This window comes from Prionailurus bengalensis, chromosome B1 (assembly GCF_016509475.1).
Source record: "Prionailurus bengalensis isolate Pbe53 chromosome B1, Fcat_Pben_1.1_paternal_pri, whole genome shotgun sequence".
NCBI classification, from domain to species: domain Eukaryota; kingdom Metazoa; phylum Chordata; class Mammalia; order Carnivora; family Felidae; genus Prionailurus; species Prionailurus bengalensis.
Genome location: NC_057344.1, coordinates 83009794 through 83028014, shown reverse-complemented (window position 1 = coordinate 83028014; position 18221 = coordinate 83009794). Strand labels below are relative to the sequence as shown.

The 18221-nt window shown below is 38.6% G+C and overlaps 1 protein-coding gene across 1 annotated transcript in view; it reads right to left on the bottom strand.

The window, feature by feature from the left end:
• The window catches only part of GYPA (glycophorin A (MNS blood group)), a 39144-nt gene extending 26809 nt beyond the window's left edge, over positions 1-12335 (bottom strand). The window contains exons 1-2 of the mRNA XM_043568124.1: positions 11700-12335; positions 8309-8392 (exon numbers count right to left, since the gene is read on the bottom strand). Coding sequence (XP_043424059.1) covers positions 8309-8392; positions 11700-11742 — 127 coding nt within the window. The 5' untranslated portion in view covers positions 11743-12335. The remainder of the gene's footprint in view (positions 1-8308; positions 8393-11699) is intronic.
• Positions 12336-18221: the final 5886 nt, after the last annotated feature.

The following is an 18221-nucleotide window of genomic DNA, read 5'->3' as shown; positions in this document are numbered from 1 at the left end:
GCACAGCAAAGGAAACAACCAACAAAACTAAAAGGCAACCAACGGAATGGGAAAAGATATTCGCAAATGACATATCGGACAAAGGGCTAGTATCCAAAATCTATAAAGAGCTCACCAAACTCCACACCCGAAAAACAAATAACCCAGTGAAGAAATGGGCAGAAAACATGAATAGACACTTCTCTAAAGAAGACATCCGGATGGCCAACAGGCACATGAAAAGATGTTCAGCGTCGCTCCTTATCAGGGAAATACAAATCAAAACCACGCTCAGGTATCACCTCACGCCAGTCAGAGTGGCCAAAATGAACAAATCAGGAGACTATAGATGCTGGAGAGGATGTGGAGAAACAGGAACCCTGTTGCACTGTTGGTGGGAATGCAAATTGGTGCAGCCGCTCTGGAAAGGAGTGTGGAGGTTCCTCAGAAAATTAAAAATAGACCTACCCTATGACCCAGCAATAGCACTGCTAGGAATTTATCCAAGGGATACAGGAGCACTGATGCATAGGGCCACTTGTACACCAATGTTCATAGCAGCACTCTCAACAATAGCCAAATTATGGAAAGAGCCTAAATGTCCATCAACTGATGAATGGATAAAGAAATTGTGGTTTATATACACAATGGAATATTACGTGGCAATGAGAAAAAATGAAATATGGCCTTTTGTAGCAACGTGGATGGAACTGGAGAGTGTGATGCTAAGTGAAATAAGCCATACAGAGAAAGACAGATACCATATGGTTTCACTCTTATGTGGATCCTGAGAAACTTAACAGGAACCCATGGGGGAGGGGAAGAAAAAAAAAAAGAGGTTAGAATGGGAGAGAGCCAAAGCATAAGAGACTGTTAAAAACTGAGAACAAACTGAGGGTTGATGGGGGGTGGGAGGGAGGAGAGGGTGGGTGATGGGTATTGAGGAGGGCACCTTTTGGGATGAGCACTGGGTGTTGTATGGAAACCAATTTGTCAATAAATTTCATAAAAAAATAATAAAAAAAAAGAAGATGTGGTATATATATACAATGGAGTATTACTTGGCAATCAAAAAGAATGAAATCTTGCCATTTGCAACCACGTGGATGGAACTGGAGAGTATTATGCTAAGTGAAATTAGTCACTCAGAGAAAGACAAAAATCATATGACTTCACTCATATGATGACTTTAAGAGACAAAACAAATGAACATAAGGGAAGGGAAACAAAAATAATATAAAAACAGGGAGGGGGACAAAACAGAAGAGACTCATAAATATGGAGAACAAACTGAGGGTTGCTGGAGGGGTTGTGGGAGGGGGGATGGGCTAAATGGGTAAGGGGCATCAAGGAATCTACTCTTGAAATTATTGCTGCACAGTATGCTAACTAATTTGGATGTAAATTTTAAAAAATAAAAAATAAAATTAAAAAAATAAAAATAAAAAATAAACTCTGAGGACCAAAAAAAAAAAAAAAAACCCAAAAAACAAAACAAAACAACAACAACAAAAATCCCAAAACAAAACAAAACAAAACAATGTGCTGCTGCTCAAAGAATCAAAGGAATAGAATTGGGAGTCTAGAAATAAACCCACATTTTTATCAATCAATTTTCAACAAGGGTTCCAAGACCATTAAATAGTGAAAGAACAGTCTCTTCAACAAATTGTGCGAGACAACTAGTATCCTAATGCAAAAGAATGAAGTTGGATTCTTATCTCACATCATCTAAAAATATCAGATCAAAAAAAGGACCAAAGACATAAATATGAGTTAAAATTATAAAACCCTTAGAAGGAAACATGGGAGTAAATCTTTATGTTCTTGGATTTGCAGTGGTTTTCTTTTACAATATAGGACACCTAAGGCACATGCAACAAAATTTTAAAAAATAGATAAATTGGACTTCATCAAAATTATAAACTTTTTGTGTTATCAAAGGATGTTCTCAAGAGAGTAAAAACATGATCCACAGGATGGGAGAAAATACTTACAAATCATCTATCTGATAAGGGTCTTGTATACAGAGTATATAAAGAACTGTTATAATGTAACAAAACCACAAACAACCCAATTTAAAAACGGGCAAAGAACTTGAGTAGACATTTCTCCAAAGAAGATACACAAATGGCCAACAACCACATGAAAAGATGTTCAACACCATTAGTCACTAAGGAAATGGAAATCAAAGGAAATGGAAATCACAATGAAATATGACTTCACACCTACTAGAAAATAACAAGTGTTGCTGAAGATGTGGAGATATTGGAATCTCATACACTCCTGGAGGGGCTGTAAAATAGTGAAGCTTCTGTGGAAAAAGTATGGCATTTTCTCAATAAGTTATACATAACATACCATATGACTCAGAATTTCTACCCCTAGATACACTCAAAAGAGAATTGAAAACAGGTGTTAAAAAAAAAAAAAACTTGTACAAGAATTTTTATAAAACACTATTTCCAAAAGCCAAAAATGTACACAAGACCAGTCTATCAACCGATGAATGAATAAATAAGATGTGGTACATCCATGCAATAGACTATTATTCATTCATAAAATAGAATGAAGTACTAACACTTGCTACATGCTAAGTGAATGAAGCCAGACATAAAGACCATGTATTTACGATTACATGTATATGAAATATTCAGAATAGGGAAACAGAGACAGAAAGCAAATTAGGTGTTGCCAAGGCTGGTGGGGGTGGGGGGTGGGGAATAAGAGTTTAATGCATTTGGTACTTCCTTTTAAGCTTATGAAAATGTTCTGAAACTAGATAACAGCTATAGGAGTACAGCATTGTGAATGTATTAAATACCACCACTGAGTTGCACATTTAAAAATGGTTAAAATGATGAATTTTATTACATGTATGTCTCCACACACAAAAAATTAAATATATGTACCTGGCTTAGAGTAGTGCTTGGCAGTAGGTAAATGCTCTATGAATGCTGGCTATTAATCTTTGGAATGTAACTGTATACAGAACCTAATCTATACTATACCCATCTAGAGATGGATGCACCAAAGTTGATTAGCTATACATAGAATTTTGTACGCTAAAAATAAAGATGGCACCTTCTTTTCTGGTGCTTATGTATAATAATTTGTATACAAAGAAACTCTTAACAAAAATCCCCAAATAGAGAGGTACCTGGGTGGCTCAGTCGGTTAAGCATCTGACTTCGGCTCAGGTCATGATCTCGCAGTTTGTGACTTTGATCCCCACGTCAGGCTCTGTGCTGACAGCTCAGAGCCTGGAGCCTGCTTCAGATTCTGTGTCTCCCTCTCTCTCTGGCACCCTCCCCTGCTCATACTCTGTCTCTCTCTCTCTCAAAAATAAAGATTAAAAAAAAATTTTAAAAATCCTCTACTATAATTGGAAGAGATGATTCTTCTTCAAAATATCTTTCACTTAAAACTTGCACATAGTGATTAATGAATTATTTTTAAATAAAATGGGCAAAAATTCTTTCACTTTTTGATAGCAAATGCATGTGTACTCACAAAGGTATTTCAAAAAAAATTATATATGACAAATGTAGGTAAAATGATCCTAAGACAAATATTAAATTCAGCACGATATTAGAAGAATACTTTACAATAGCCAAGTGATTAATACTAGGATGTGAGGTATAGGGCAATGTGATAATATCCATTGATATAATTCATCATTCAACATATTGAAGAATAAAAATACTGTGAAATAAATAGAAACTAATAAGATGAACAGACATTCTTAAAGAAAACCAAACAAAAGTTTAAAAAGTATTTCTGTTATGTTAGGTATAACAGATACTTTCTTTCTTGTGACAACTGTCAGGAAATGTATTATTTTACCATTAAGCTATGGAAGTCAACTTTCAAAGTTTCAACAATGATGCATAAAAGGCATTTTATAGAATTTAAGATCTTTTCTTTTTCTTGATTAAAGCTCTTTGTTTAACGCTAGCAAGAAATTTCTTAACATAAGGATTATTTGCTGAAAGCCGCAGACATCATAATTAATGGCGAGACATTCATATTATAGACAGTCTCAAGACAAGGATGACTATCACGACCATTATGCAGCATTAACTAACATAAATAACATTTAGAAGTTCTAACAAATGCAATATCATAAGAAAAGCAGCTATGAGCATTTATTTCAAGTGAAGAAGAAACAAAATTTCACTTTTATAAGGAATATGATTCTTAATTTTGGAAATTGAAGAGAGTCAACTATTTTAACCAAGTAAGGTTAGCCATGTCACTTATAAAATGAACGTATACAAAGTGATAAATTCATCTTAGGCCATTGATAATTTGAAAATGCAATGAAATATATTTTAATTAAAACAATAAAAGGACATGTAAAATATCTCTTCAAAAGGAAATACATAAAATTTATCTAAAGTTTTTTTCAGAATTTTTTTCCGAATTTTTTTCAAACTCTTCAGAGGACATAAGATAGGGCTCAGTGAAAAAACATGATATATTCCCAATTCAAAGATTTACTATTACAAAATGTTTTATTTGCTCTGAGCCAATTTATTCATTTCATTCTATCATTCATTCCATTCTAGCCAAATAACCCTGGAATATTTTTATGTTGCACAAGGGATAACTTTCCCAAATGATTCTGAAACTCATCTGGAGGAATAAACTAAAACTTCTGGCTTCCAGTCAAGGCAAACTAGCTTCTTGCAGATCAAGCCTCCTGTCCACAACAAGTAGAAAAGCTGAGCAAATTTAACACATCTAGAGAGGGCATCAGAGCCTACCAAGACAGTAGGCTCTGAAGGTGGAGAGGAAGTACAGAGAGGTGAGCTTGCCATTGGCTTTCCCCTGAAGACATTTGTCTATTTTCAAGTGAGACCTGAGAGGCCCTGAAACTTGTGAGAGATTTTAATGGTCTCACAGAACTAGGGGTTCAGAGCCCACTGAGGAGGAGTGGGAGTCATGACAAACTCAACACGTGTAAAAAAATTTTTTTAAGTTTATTTATTCAAGTACTCTCCATACCAAACATGGCACTCAAAACTCACAACCCTGAGATCAAGAGCCATATGCTCTACTAACTGAGCCAGCCAGGTACCTCTTATTCTAAAAAAACTTTTTAAAATAAACACCATGAGGGGCGCCTGGGTGGCGCAGTCGGTTGGGCGTCCGACTTCAGCCAGGTCACGATCTCGCGGTCCGTGAGTTCGAGCCCTGCGTCAGGCTCTGGGCTGATGGCTCAGAGCCTGGAGCCTGTTTCGGATTCTGTGTCTCCCTCTCTCTCTGCCCCTCCCCCGTTCATGCTCTGTCTCTCTCTGTCCCAAAAATAAAAAATAAAAAAACGTTGAAAAAAAATTTTAAAATAAACGCCATGAGATTTTTAAGTTGGGGCCTCCAAAGTGCTATTCCCTAGAAGTGTGTGTGTGTGGGGGGGGGGGTGGCGGGGAACAGAAAGTGAGCTTTCAAAAAGATGGATTGCTAGCTGCAACTCAGTTGCTCAGTTGCTGAGTGGATTAAGATGTTTCTTCTCAGTAACTGCCCACTGGAAGCCAAGATCTGACCTGGCACTGGTTTGCCTCACCTCACTCACCTCACCTCAGACCTGACTCTGATGGATCCCAGCTATGTTTAAAATTCCGACATGTTATTCATCATTGATTTTTTGAATTAATTTTGAGTTTTTAAAAAATACTTTATGAAAGTATTTATCTTGATGACTAAGGTTTTGGTGCCCCCTTAAATTTGGTCCTGAGGTGAGTACCTCACTTGTCCCATTCTAATCTTCAGCCCCGAGTCCTACACTTGAAATTAGTGAATTTCACTGCATGCAAATTATCACTTGGTAAAGCTGTTAAACACACACACACACACACACACACACACACACACACACAGAAATGGTTTGTTTTCATTAGCAATCAAGGAAATAAAAGTCAAAACATAAATATACCATATTTTTCACTTAACCTTAATTTCAGGTACAGATTTCTGGGACACAATTTGGGAAGAAGGTACTGAGACAAGATGCTTTCAAAATTTACTGATGGGTATATACTTTGGCATAACTTTTGGGGAAGCAAATTTAGCAATATTCATCAAAATGTTTAAAAAGTACATATTCTCTTTAATTTAGCAATATTCATCAAAATCTTTAAAAAGTACATCTTTCTCTCACAGAAAGATGAGTCTACAAGGATGTCCATCGTAGTGTTGTTTAGGTATTAAGGAAGGCACTTGTGATGAGCACTGGGTGTTGTATGTAAGTGATGAATCACTAAATTCTACTCCTGAAACCAATATTACCCTATATGTTAACTAATTACAATTTAAATAAAAACTTGAAACAAACAAACAAAAACAGACTGTAAAGTAGAAACAACCTAAATATTTGAAACACGGCATAGGTTAAACAAACCATAGTTAGGCATCAGATGTAATATTGTGGAGCCATTAAAATGTTTTGTAAGTGTACTCATTAATATGGAATAGATGTTTTTTAAGTGAGGAAAAGTCAGGTTTCAGAATATTATATACAGTAATTAAAAAAAATTTTTTTTTTTGTTTATTTTTTTGAGAGACAGAAAGAAACAGAGAGCTAGCAGGGGAGGAACAGAGAGAGGGAGACACAGAATCTGAAGCAGGCTCCAGGCTCTGAGCTGTCAGCAAAGAGCCAGACGCGGGGCTCGAACCTATGAACCGTGAGATCATGACCTCAGCCGAAGTCAGTTGCTTAACTAACTGAGCCACCCAGGAGCCCCTACAGTAATTTTTGAAGTACATATTTATAAACATGCCTAGAAAAAAACATCTGGAATATTTGTACCAAAATATCAACAGTGCTTATTTCTGGATAGCAGATCAGGAATGATGCTCTCCTCTCTTGAGGAAGAAAGTAGAATATGTTGGGTAATGCTGAGGGTTCTATGGTCAAACCTCCTGGATTTGTATCCAGCTTTCCTGCTCACTGACTGTGTATGTCCTCAGGCAAGTTTTTAAAACATTCCGAACCTCTTATTTTCATCTGCACGATGGGAATAATACCTATTCCACAGAGTTATTGTCCGAATAAAATCCACGTAGAGGGCTTAGCATAGTGCCTGATATACAGAAAGTGTTCAGTTTGAACTAATACTTTTCTCATTTTTCTTGAATGAACACATGAAAAGTTAAATATATGCCATGACCCTTGTTCCCTCTTTATATATGGTTTTTGTAAAGGTGACAGTTCATTGTCTCTATCACTGGGTAATTGCTTAAGTTTAACACTTCTGTCAGTTATGTCGGTTTCTTGGAAAGAAACCCAGGCCTTTTGCTTGTATCTTCAAAGCAAATTGCCAAATTTGAGTCTGATTCCAAAATATCAGAGGAGATGAAGCTTTAGCTGAGATGATGTCAGGAATCTCCTCCAGCACCTTTGCTCTGGCAGTTGGTATGACGCCTGGGGACAGAGAGAAGAATGTATGGTATTTTATGATTTGGGGCCTACAATGGTTTTAGAGTCATTTAATTTTCTGAGACAGACATGGGCCTGGCTCCCATGATGTTACAGAAGTCTCTTAGTGAACAGTGTCCCAAGGTTCTATGCGTCTGCCACTTTTCTGATACTCTTAGCTGCTGGAGTATGGCTGTTGGCGGCTTGGGGCTGTGTATCACAATAGAGTTGTGTGTCATAACAGCTATGTATGAGCTGTGTATTGTAACAGATGTGGACAAGTTGTGTATCATAACAGAAACAAGCCCTATTAAAAATTGAAAATGGGAAAATTCGTAATGATGGTGTATCTCCTCTGTTTGCCGACAATTCTTGCTTTTTTTCTCTATCAGATTCCTGAAATAAGAGTCAGCAGACATTCTAACCAAGTTTATTTGAGTAACCACAATGAAATGCATCTGCCAGTATCTTGGTTTTCCTGTTCATATTTGTCAGCATTGCTTAATGACAGAGGCCTCTTAGAAAGCAAAGATTAGGGGCGCCTGGGTGGCTCAGTCGGTTGAGCGTCCGACTTCGCTCAGGTCACGATCTCACGGTCCGTGAGTTCGAGCCCCGCATCAGGCTCTGTGCTGACAGCTCAGAGCCTGGAGCCTGCTTCAGATTCTGTGTCTCCCTCTCTCTCTGGCCCTCCCCCCGTTCATGCTCTGTCTCTCTCTGTCTCAAAAATAAATAAATGTTAAAAAAAAAATTAAAAAAAAAAAAGAAAGCAAAGATTATTTGTTCAGTTTACCTTTTACATTTTTTTTACCTTTTTCTAATTATGTTTTTTTTTTACCTTTTCCTAATTAAATATGGAGAAATGATGATAATGGCTGGAAATCTATTACCCACCTACTTTTGTTAGTAACTTACGTGGTGATTGAACAGTCATGGCCCTTACTGGTGTTTCGTGAGTCATTGAGACACTTTCAGTAGTTAGTTGAGAGGAACTATAGCCTATAAAGACAAGTTGAAGAAATTACTTAACATGTGCTTCCCCAAAAGGTTCATAGATGTTTTCAATAATCTTCTAGAAACCAAAGTAAAAAGAAATCCATCACAGGAATGCTAAATCTGGTTTGCCAATTTAAAATTAGTGGGTGTCAGTCTTGAGGTACCATCTCTTTTTTCCCTTCTTAGAGGGATCCTTCCCCAGGCATTCATAGTGAGGTGTCCGTTTCTGTCTAAAAACCCAATTTTACCCCAAGATTATGAGATTTATAGGTTTGGGAACAAGGCTACAGGTCATCTCAGGCTGACCTTTGGGAACTCATAGAAGTTAAGCGATGGAAGGGATTTTAGATACTATCTATTCTGTGTTTTATTCAATAGGGACAAGGAAACGGATGCCCATGAGGATGAATTGATTTTCCACAGTGAAACTAGTCTGCTGCAAAATTCTGGTCATTTGTTATTTCTGCAATTATTATTTATCGAGTGCTTACTATGTGCCTAGCAATGTGTGGGATGCATAAATAAAGACACAGGTTTTACTAGTAAGAAATTCAAGTAGTCCCTGAAACCCAGCTCAGAACTCTTCCCTACAACATCTACATGGACAGAAAGGCTCTCTTTTTGGATCGCTGAGAAAACAGAGATGGCTGTTTCTTTACTTATTCCTTCTAAGCATGTGCTTTTCAAACTGATGTACCTGCTGACATATGGAATAAGATGTCCAGGTTATCATGGTATACCTATACAGAGCTCTCATTTTGCCTAAACAAATGAAAACAAATATTCTTTCCTTCCTTCTCCTCCCTCCCTTCCTCTTTTTCTCCCTGCCTTTACTTGCTTCCTTGCTGATTCACCCGATATCCTAGGACATGTCAAGAGCTGTGCTAGATTCTGGAGATACACTAACGAATAAAACCTGTGATAACACCTGTTCCTTGGGATCTTCCAATTAAATCAATAAATTATGGCCTAGGATGCAAATTTTGCACAAATTTTAAAGTAAAACCAGGAAACTGAGGGTTTACTTTAGAGGGTCCTGGTTTATGAATTTCCTGGTTGAAGTGTTACAATAGTGCATTCTCAAATTCCTTCTTCATGTCCGAATCTGATTTTCAAATAAAAGCATTGAACACACTCTTGTCCAGTGTCAGAAATGTTGCCTTTGTCCTTCCCCCAACTTTCGCGAGGTCAGCTTCTTCCAGTCGTTCACCTCTCTTCATAAATGTCACTTACTCCAAGAAAAATTTCCTGCTGCCCTTTTGTAAATCAGCCTTCTGCATTATGTTTATCGCTTTTCCCGGTTTAATTTTATTGGTGTTCTTTATCATTGTTCTTATGTTAGTGATTTACTTATTCAGTTTAGGGCTGGTGCTCCCTCTCACTGCCCTGACTGTGTGCTCCACAGGAGCTCACTGCTCCTACTGGCGTGGCCTCCGTGTCCAGCACCTGACACACAAGCGCTGAACGAACAAATGAGTAAATGAATTCAGAGATTGGGAATCAAATAATTTCAAGAGAACTTACTCTCCATTTGGAGAATGACATCTGATAAATTTAGAATTAGGAATAGTGGCTTTACCCTCAAGATCTCCAGGGAAAGAAATATCATCTTTTCTTTATTTTTTCCCCTAGCCAAAGATGTTTAAACCACTTTCCAGGTTCTCTACTTAAACTAGGGAGTAAGGGGGTGCTCAAACACCTTTCCATTATTCCATTATTCCAGAGAATGTCTTTGGATGGTTTCAGAAAACGCAAAGATGATGGCAGCATTTGCAATGAGGGCCGCGGGGGGCCTTTGGGGGTCACATGGCCTTGATGACCTCTCATGAACTGTCATTGAAGACCTTAGTACACTATCCACTTGAGCAGTTGTAGACATGAAGCATTTATTTCTTCTCCAGGAAACCTTTCCAAATATCCCCCACCCCCCGCCACAAAAAAACTGGGTAATGTATCTAGTTCGATTGAGTAGGCCTTCTTTGCCCTCTGAACAGCACAGTACCTCTTTTCTTTTCTGTGTAATAGCTCTAGAAGTATTGGAATATATTTAAATATTATACTACATCCCTTCTGCTTGTTTTCTTTTCTTCAAGCTAAATGTTTTCATATTTTGCTACTTAAAAAAGAAGAGAGTAATTTTGTTAGTCTCCTGTTTTCCTGTAATTGTCCCATTTTCCCTGACTTCTCAGAAATCATCCTCACACACCCAGATTTGTTCCCTAGCTAGTAATTACTATCATAGCTAAATTATTTACTAATTTGCTATTCCTTTGTATAGTCCCTATTTCATTAGTAGGAGGCAGGTACCAACACTGTAGGCATTTTACAGATGAAGATAGGGAGGTGAAAAGAGGATAATTTGCCTTAATGTCCCCCAGCCTTTCAGATGTCAAACCAGGTTTGAGCTTAGTTCTGTCTCTTCCTCATCCCTATGCTTTAACCATTACACTTTTTTATTGGCTAATATATCTTAGAAAATGCTGGCTCCCTTCTCTATCTCCTAGAGAGTGTCCAGTAGATCCTTAGTATGTGCTCCAATTTGAGTTAGAGCCATGTCTGAGGGCTCCATACATTTCAAGTAACTGCCTCCTCCTTATCTATGTATTTCCAACACGTAGACAATGCATTTGAGAAGACATTAACCATCACATTCTCAGAAAAAGGCCCCAAATATTGCTAATTTAATACAACTTAGTAATACTCCACATTATTTCTTTATCTTAATGAATTGATTTTGATTTCTCCCCAAACCACCTAACACTTAAGCCAATAAGCTGCTTTTTCTTCTTCCTCCATCATGCCTCAGTGAAAGACCAAAGCGTGGGAAACAGCTCCCCCACGGATACAGACTTCATGCTTGTAGCTTGTACTTTTTTGGTGGGTGAAGGAGATTATAATTTTTCACAAAACGTTTTGAAAACTGAGGATCACATATCCACCATCACTTTCATTAATGACCATTTAATTTAGAAGTTAACCTCATTAAGCACAAAAGGGCAATAAATTTATTCACACAGAGACATTTCTCATTATATTTGGTACAATTCTTTTCACTGTGGCGAGGCTTTGAACTGAAGCATGCTACTGGAAAATTGTGATCCAGCCACAATTACAGAACTCCTTAACCCAATTCCCTCTACCTTACCAGCTGAGTCCCAATAGAAATCCATCCACCAGACTGGGCTCTGAGATACTACTCATTTATTTATTCATTTAAGTAAGATAGAACTAAAATCAGGTAGTTTACATTTTAACCTATAATCTGACATCCACTATAACAGCATCATGCTACAAAAAGAAATGTACTTACCTGAGAGTAGTAATACAGTTAGTATTATTGTTTTTTCATACATCCTGAGATCATGAGCTGGCTCTCAAAAGTCAGTACCAGAAAACCACCAAAGACAACTGGAGTGCAGTCTGTGGCCCCAGCTGGGACTCTGTTATCTTTCCGACACACCTTTCTGAGGCATCAGTTGATAGGCCTGGGAGGCATTTTAAATTATGCAAATTTGTGAAACATCTGTCAATAAAGATACATGGATAGCAGCTTCACGGATTAAAGTGTTAAGTAAAATCTTCACTTCAGGGAACTGGGTGTTACATGTTAAGTCTACTTTGCATAAATTAAGTGGGCATTGCAAGGCAGTGGTCTCCAGAAGCTGCCCGTTTGAATGAAGAGGAATTGGACCTTGATGGCCTGAGACTGGGGCCCTGAGCAAGGCTGGGGTAGCTATCAGGGAGCTAGAGACCTTCTCGGTTTTCATGTAGGTGTTCTCCTGGGCCAGGACGACAATGACTTCTTACACGTGAAATAAATGTATTTGAGAGGTTACCTTACCACTGAGTGCTCTGGGGTTTGAAAGAACTCCCCAACTCACGACAAGCCACACAGCGATATGAGAGTACATGAAACACAGGGAAATTTGAATTCAAAACAGCATTTCAATTCAACAGCTAGTGCCCACATGGCTGCGGTCAGTGAATCATCTCTCTCCAAAATATGCCTCACTAAGTAAGCGTGAGTGAATGCCAAGGCAATAAATGCAAACGCTCAAAACCAAAAATAGACAACCCCAAAATCTTGTTGTAAAGCAGGTTAAAATGTGGGTTATGGAAGGCTGAGGCATATCCATTTTAAAGGGAGGCATAAAAAAACAATCATATGAATTAAATCTGAAACAGCTCAAGAAGGTGATCTCCTTCCTGTGAGAGCCGTGAATATCTTTCCTGTTTGACCCAGAAAATCAATTTGCTATGTCAGCAATTTGTCAAATAAATTATATGTACATTTTTACCCAAAAAGTGGTTAAGAAACTATTTAGGAAACTAGTGGTTTGCAGCCTCAGGATATGGAGCCACAGACAAAAAAAAAAAAAATAATCATTTACTGGGGAAAATATGGAGATAAATGTTAGCTAACATCCCAGAGAGGGGTTCTGAGGGGATAAAGAAGGCACTGAGATGCAGACCTGAGGGGGAACTAAGAATGAGGGACACAGAGGGGTCTCTGAGAGACAGCGCAAGAATGTGAAAGCCCCAGAATCCTGAAGCCCCTCTGAAGCCTGTGCCAATTCATGCAAAAACAATTACAGCAAAATTTACAAATCATTAAATGTAACCAATATTCAGTAAATGAATAACTTGCTTAATTTAGTATTTGCTATGGCTGGATATCAGATTGGGTTGCAGAAATTGTTTTCAACAGATACTCAAATAAAGGAGATTTATTTTGGATATTATTATGATCAGTAAAGATTATGTCACATGATTTCATATTTTTAAGGAGAGAACAATTATCATGAGCCTTAAAAATGCTATTGCCCTTTGAAAATAGGTAAACAAGGGGCTCAGTCGGTTGAGCGTCCAACTTCTGCTCAGGTCATGAAATCACGGTTCATGGGTTTGAGCACTGCATCTGGCTCTGTGCTGACAGCTCAGAGCCTGGAGCCTGCTTCAGATTCTGTCTCTCTCTCTCTCTCTCTGCCTGTCCCACACTCATGCTCTATCTCTCAAAAATGAATAAACATTAAAAAAAAAGAAAATGGGTAAATAAATTAGTCACTATCCTCACAATGGATTGCTATGCAGCTATTAAAGTCATGTTTTCAAAAAATAAAATCAAATAATATTTTCAAAAACAGTTGATATGGAGACTCAGGATAAAAAAAGTAAGCGGAAAATGGCAAGATCCAAAACTGCATATACAAAAATAAAATCCTGTTTGATTCTTTTTTTTTTTTTCTTCTGTGCTTATTACCTCTGTTTGGAACACACTTACTGTCTTTTTACATGATCTACTTCTATTATGCTTAGGATCTCAATTTCAGAGCACTTCCTCCAGGAAGGTTTCTCTAACTTCCTGTCTGCATCAGAGGCCCCGGTTCTGTACTCCTATTGCACTCTGCTCTTCTCTTATCATAGGACTTAACATATTGCACTGCAGTCATCTTTGTGTCCTCACTGGACTATGAATTCTAAGTGTGCATGCCCTGCCTGTGACTCTCTTATTTACCACTGAGTGCTTGGGGCACCGTTGACAATAAAGATTTGTCAAATCAATCAATCAATAAATATTGCACTGCAGAGAAAAGAAATTTCTTTCAGGCAATCTTGAGGAACAGAGGTGGATCTATCATCTCTCTATTATCTATCTATCTATCCATCTAGCTATCTGTCTATCAACTGTTTCCTAAATTATATCTTAGTTTCAGGCTACCCCCAGCATGGAAGTCTCTTTCTAAGGCAGAAGGAGAAAAGGAAAATCAGTCTAAAATCCAGCCTTCATACCTTCTTCCACCTGGACTGTTTGGCCGTTGAGAACACTTTTCTTCATGTGACCTCCTGCTTTCCTAGCAGATCACTTCATTAACCACGCTCAGAACTCCTATAGCACTTAGGCTAATTCATTTGTTTTCCTGCATGGTCCTTTTCATTATATTTGTAAGTCTTATCTCCCTTGTTCTACCTTCAGCATCTGGCAGAATACCCTACAGAGGCTGAAGGGCAGTCAGTAAATTGCCATCAGTGCTGGCCACCAGATGACATAGGTAGTCACCTACATGAATATGAAGCCACAGGAAAGAAATGGGTGCTTTGCTCTCCGTCACTTGGAAGGACGGAGTGCTTAATAATGTGGGGAGTGGGAACTGACCTTGGGTCAAGTATGAGTTTGTAGCTTCCTTCAGGCAGATATGTTGACACTAGCTAGTTTGATTAAAGACAGGCAAAACCTGTAAGGGTCTCAGTGTAGAAACTGGAGGTCAGACCCAGCATTACTTACACGCAGGGTGCGCGGAAGACTGTACAGTGACCTCTAGTGGCATGTCTATGTAATGGAAGGAAAAATGTGAGATCTCGAGATGCAACGGAAAAAATATACATCAGATTAATACTTCTCCCTTGCACGCATTTCCACAATCTTCTTAACATTCTTACTGAAACACATATTCAGAATCACCATGAAACCCTACTTGTAAGATACATCATGCAAAAGGGTCAGACAAATTTACATCTCTTTTGAGAATTTTGAGTCTATGCCTAAAGTAAAAAAACAAATACTTTCAAGACATTTAATCACACATAGAAACCTTATCTCAATTTCTTGCTACTGGATGTCTTTAGGCTATTTTTTTCTTGAGTGTCACTGGCCCAGACGAAGGATGAAGTATAAGTATAATTTGGCAAAATAGGAAAGTCAATCTGGATCTATCAACTTAGCTCGAACTTGTTTCATTCACCATGAGGGATTATCCCTTTTTTTGCCAATTACTTTTTTTTTTGCCAATTACTTATGTCCCAACTATTTCAGGATCACACTGTCCTGATTCACAATTACTTATGTCCCAACTATTTCAGGATCACACTGTCCTGATTCACAATGATTTCATGCTAGTCTGATCTGCCTGTGGAGAAGCCTACTTTTTATGTTCTGCATGGAGAACTGAAGAGGAGGGGAGGGACAGGAAAGTTGAGACAGAGTGGCTTCAACTGCGGGCCTCCTTAGGAGCCTGTTGGCTTGAGGAAACTTAAACCACTCTGCTTTGCCAGAGTGGTTTCACTTCTTTCCTCGACCTTCTTTTGTTATCTTACCATTGCAAAATTAAAATAAATACAAATTTAGACCAATCCGATGTTCAAAGTCACCCAATTAGGGAGGCAGAACAGATACAGGTTTTCCCTGCCATCGGAAAGTAGAGCATTCTCATGAAACTTTTCATAGGCTAAAATGGCATTAAGCAAAGAAGCAGTTGCTATCTACATGGAAACATACCTGAGCATTTCCAGAACCGCGCCCCTCCAAAAACCTCCCTTAGGCTTTTCTAATACCTTAGGGCACATCTTGTTAACGGATGCACAAAATAAATCGAGATAAGGCACAGGTGCTCACGGGTGCAGTTCAAGGCTGGGGTGGCTGTGTGTGGGAGATGCTGAGAGGAGTTCCAGCGGAAGGAGCTGGGCTGGGCAGCTCTCGTCGCTCTCCCTGCTCAGGCTGCCTCCACTGCTGTCAGCTGTCCGACAAACACTGGATGCTATTTTCACTTTTTGTCTTTTTCCCTAAAAGCGAGAATCCTCTTCGGATTTCTTTCGGTTACTGAAAACAGGCTCTTATGTAGGTAGGTCTTTCGTGAAAGCAAAGTGGCACAAGAAAATTTCAAAAAGCGAGGGATACCTGTATTATTCTTATTCTACACATGAGAAAATTGAGGGGTAGAGAAGAGATTGCAAATGTATTCCTTAATTTGATTTGGCGCTAAGTGTCTTTCCAAACATATTGATTTAGTTGTCAATATTTAGAGGGTGTTATATTTTAATTAAAATCAGGAGGGGATTTATTATTTTTTCTTTCTTCTTTTGGTATGAAGAGAAGGTATGTATTGTTCATATTAGGCATTTAGTAGGAGGGGATTTAATTAAAAATCTGGCCCCTCTTAAACATCGGGAAGATTTGCCAAGAGTGAGCTTGCATCCCTGCCGGGTGAGGATCCACCAGAGCTGAGGGAGGATTGGCTGTCCCTTAGGACAGATAGGCTTTCTTGAGTTAGCCAAGTCCTTCACCTGATGCTTGCAGCAGTCATCTTAGACTACCTGATAATCTGAAAAAACCTCAAGGCCTCAGTGTCTTCAGCAGCATCGGCTCATTTCCCGCTCCCGTTACATTTTGTCTGTGGAAGGACTAGGGCTTCCAGGATCCAGACTGAAGGAGCAACCCCACTTCGAATATGCTGTTCTTGGTGCAGAGGGACAAGAAAAATGGTCAAAGGGAGCAATGGCTTTTAACGCTTCTGCTCAGACATGGTACATGCCATTTTTACTCACATTTTATTGGCCAAATCGAATCACAGGCCAAGCTGACCTCAGTGGGGCAAGGAAGTATACTTCTTCTAAAGGGAGGTCCTGAAAGTCATATGGCAGTGGTGAAGTTATATAAAACACAGGAAGAGCAGCGAATAATTGTGAACAATAATTGGCCATATCCCTTTTTACTCTCTGCCTAGCTCCTTTCTGCATTTGGGTTTGTAAATCCAATTTAGATAGTTAGGATACCTATTTAAGGCCTTTTAGAGCTGAGATGTAACCCAGGTCCCCATTCCCTTTCTTTGCATCCATAAGGTGATATTTTGTGTGTTGGAGGTGTGCTCAGTAACACCCAAGAAGTCAGAAACTCTCATAGACATGAGGAGTAGGCGTGAACAAGTGCTCTGCGTTGTCTCAAATTCCATTGAGCTATCCTATTGGAATCAGGTACCAGGCATGGTCTCTCCATGGATGATTAACAGGTCCAGTTTGTTCTGCATCCATTCAGTCATTCAACAAATGATTAGTGAATACCTACCAGGCACTGTGTCAAGTATCAGAGATACAACCTTCAGTAACTCAGCTTCCTCTTCAGGAACTTACAGATCACCTGGGGGGACAAACAAGAAGGGAACTGCACTATGGAGTGCCAGGGATGTATAATAGTGAGAAAAGAGCCCATGGGAGCACAGAGAGAGGCTCTGAACTCAAAAGGAAGGGGATTAAGGTGTACAAATATTCAGGTATAAAGTAAGTAAGTCACAGAGATGAAAAGTACAGCTTAGGAAATATAGTCAATAATATGGTAATAATGTATGGTGACATGGTGACTACACTTGTCATGGTGAGTACTGAGTAATGTACTGAGTTGTACACCTGAGTAACAATATGTTGTACACCTGAAACTAATACAGCACTGTATGTCAATTATCCTTCAATTATAAAATTTTTAAAGGGAGTCTCCTAATTCAGACATAGGGTTCTGGAAAGATTTTCCAGAGCAAGCAAATAGACACAGAGCATGAGTAAGCAGGTCAAGGGAGAAGAAAGCACATTTCAGGCAGAGAAAACAGCATAAAGGATGGTCTGGAATTGAGAGACAGCATGGTAGTGGTTTGTAAAACTGAAATTCTGAGGATACGCATGCAAATGTGCATGTTTGTGCTTTTCAGTGTCTAGGCTGTCAGTTCATTCTGCCCTTTACCTTTGTGTGCATGAATTTGGCCCTCGTTCTCTACATAAAAAAATACTGCAAGGAGGGTATCAGCAAGATAAAGGACAAATATATAGAATTTCTGGTTTTTTATTGAGATGAAACATATACACATTTTAAGTGTGCAATTTGATGGATCAGTTATATATATATATATATATACACGCATACATACGTGTGTGTGTGTGTGTGTGTGTGTGTGTGTGTGAAACCACCTCTCAGGTGGTGAAACAGAACATTTCCAACATCCCCAGTGATTTATCTTACTCCTTCCAGTCAACAGACATCCTGCTGCACTTAGGTAACCACGGCTGACTTCTA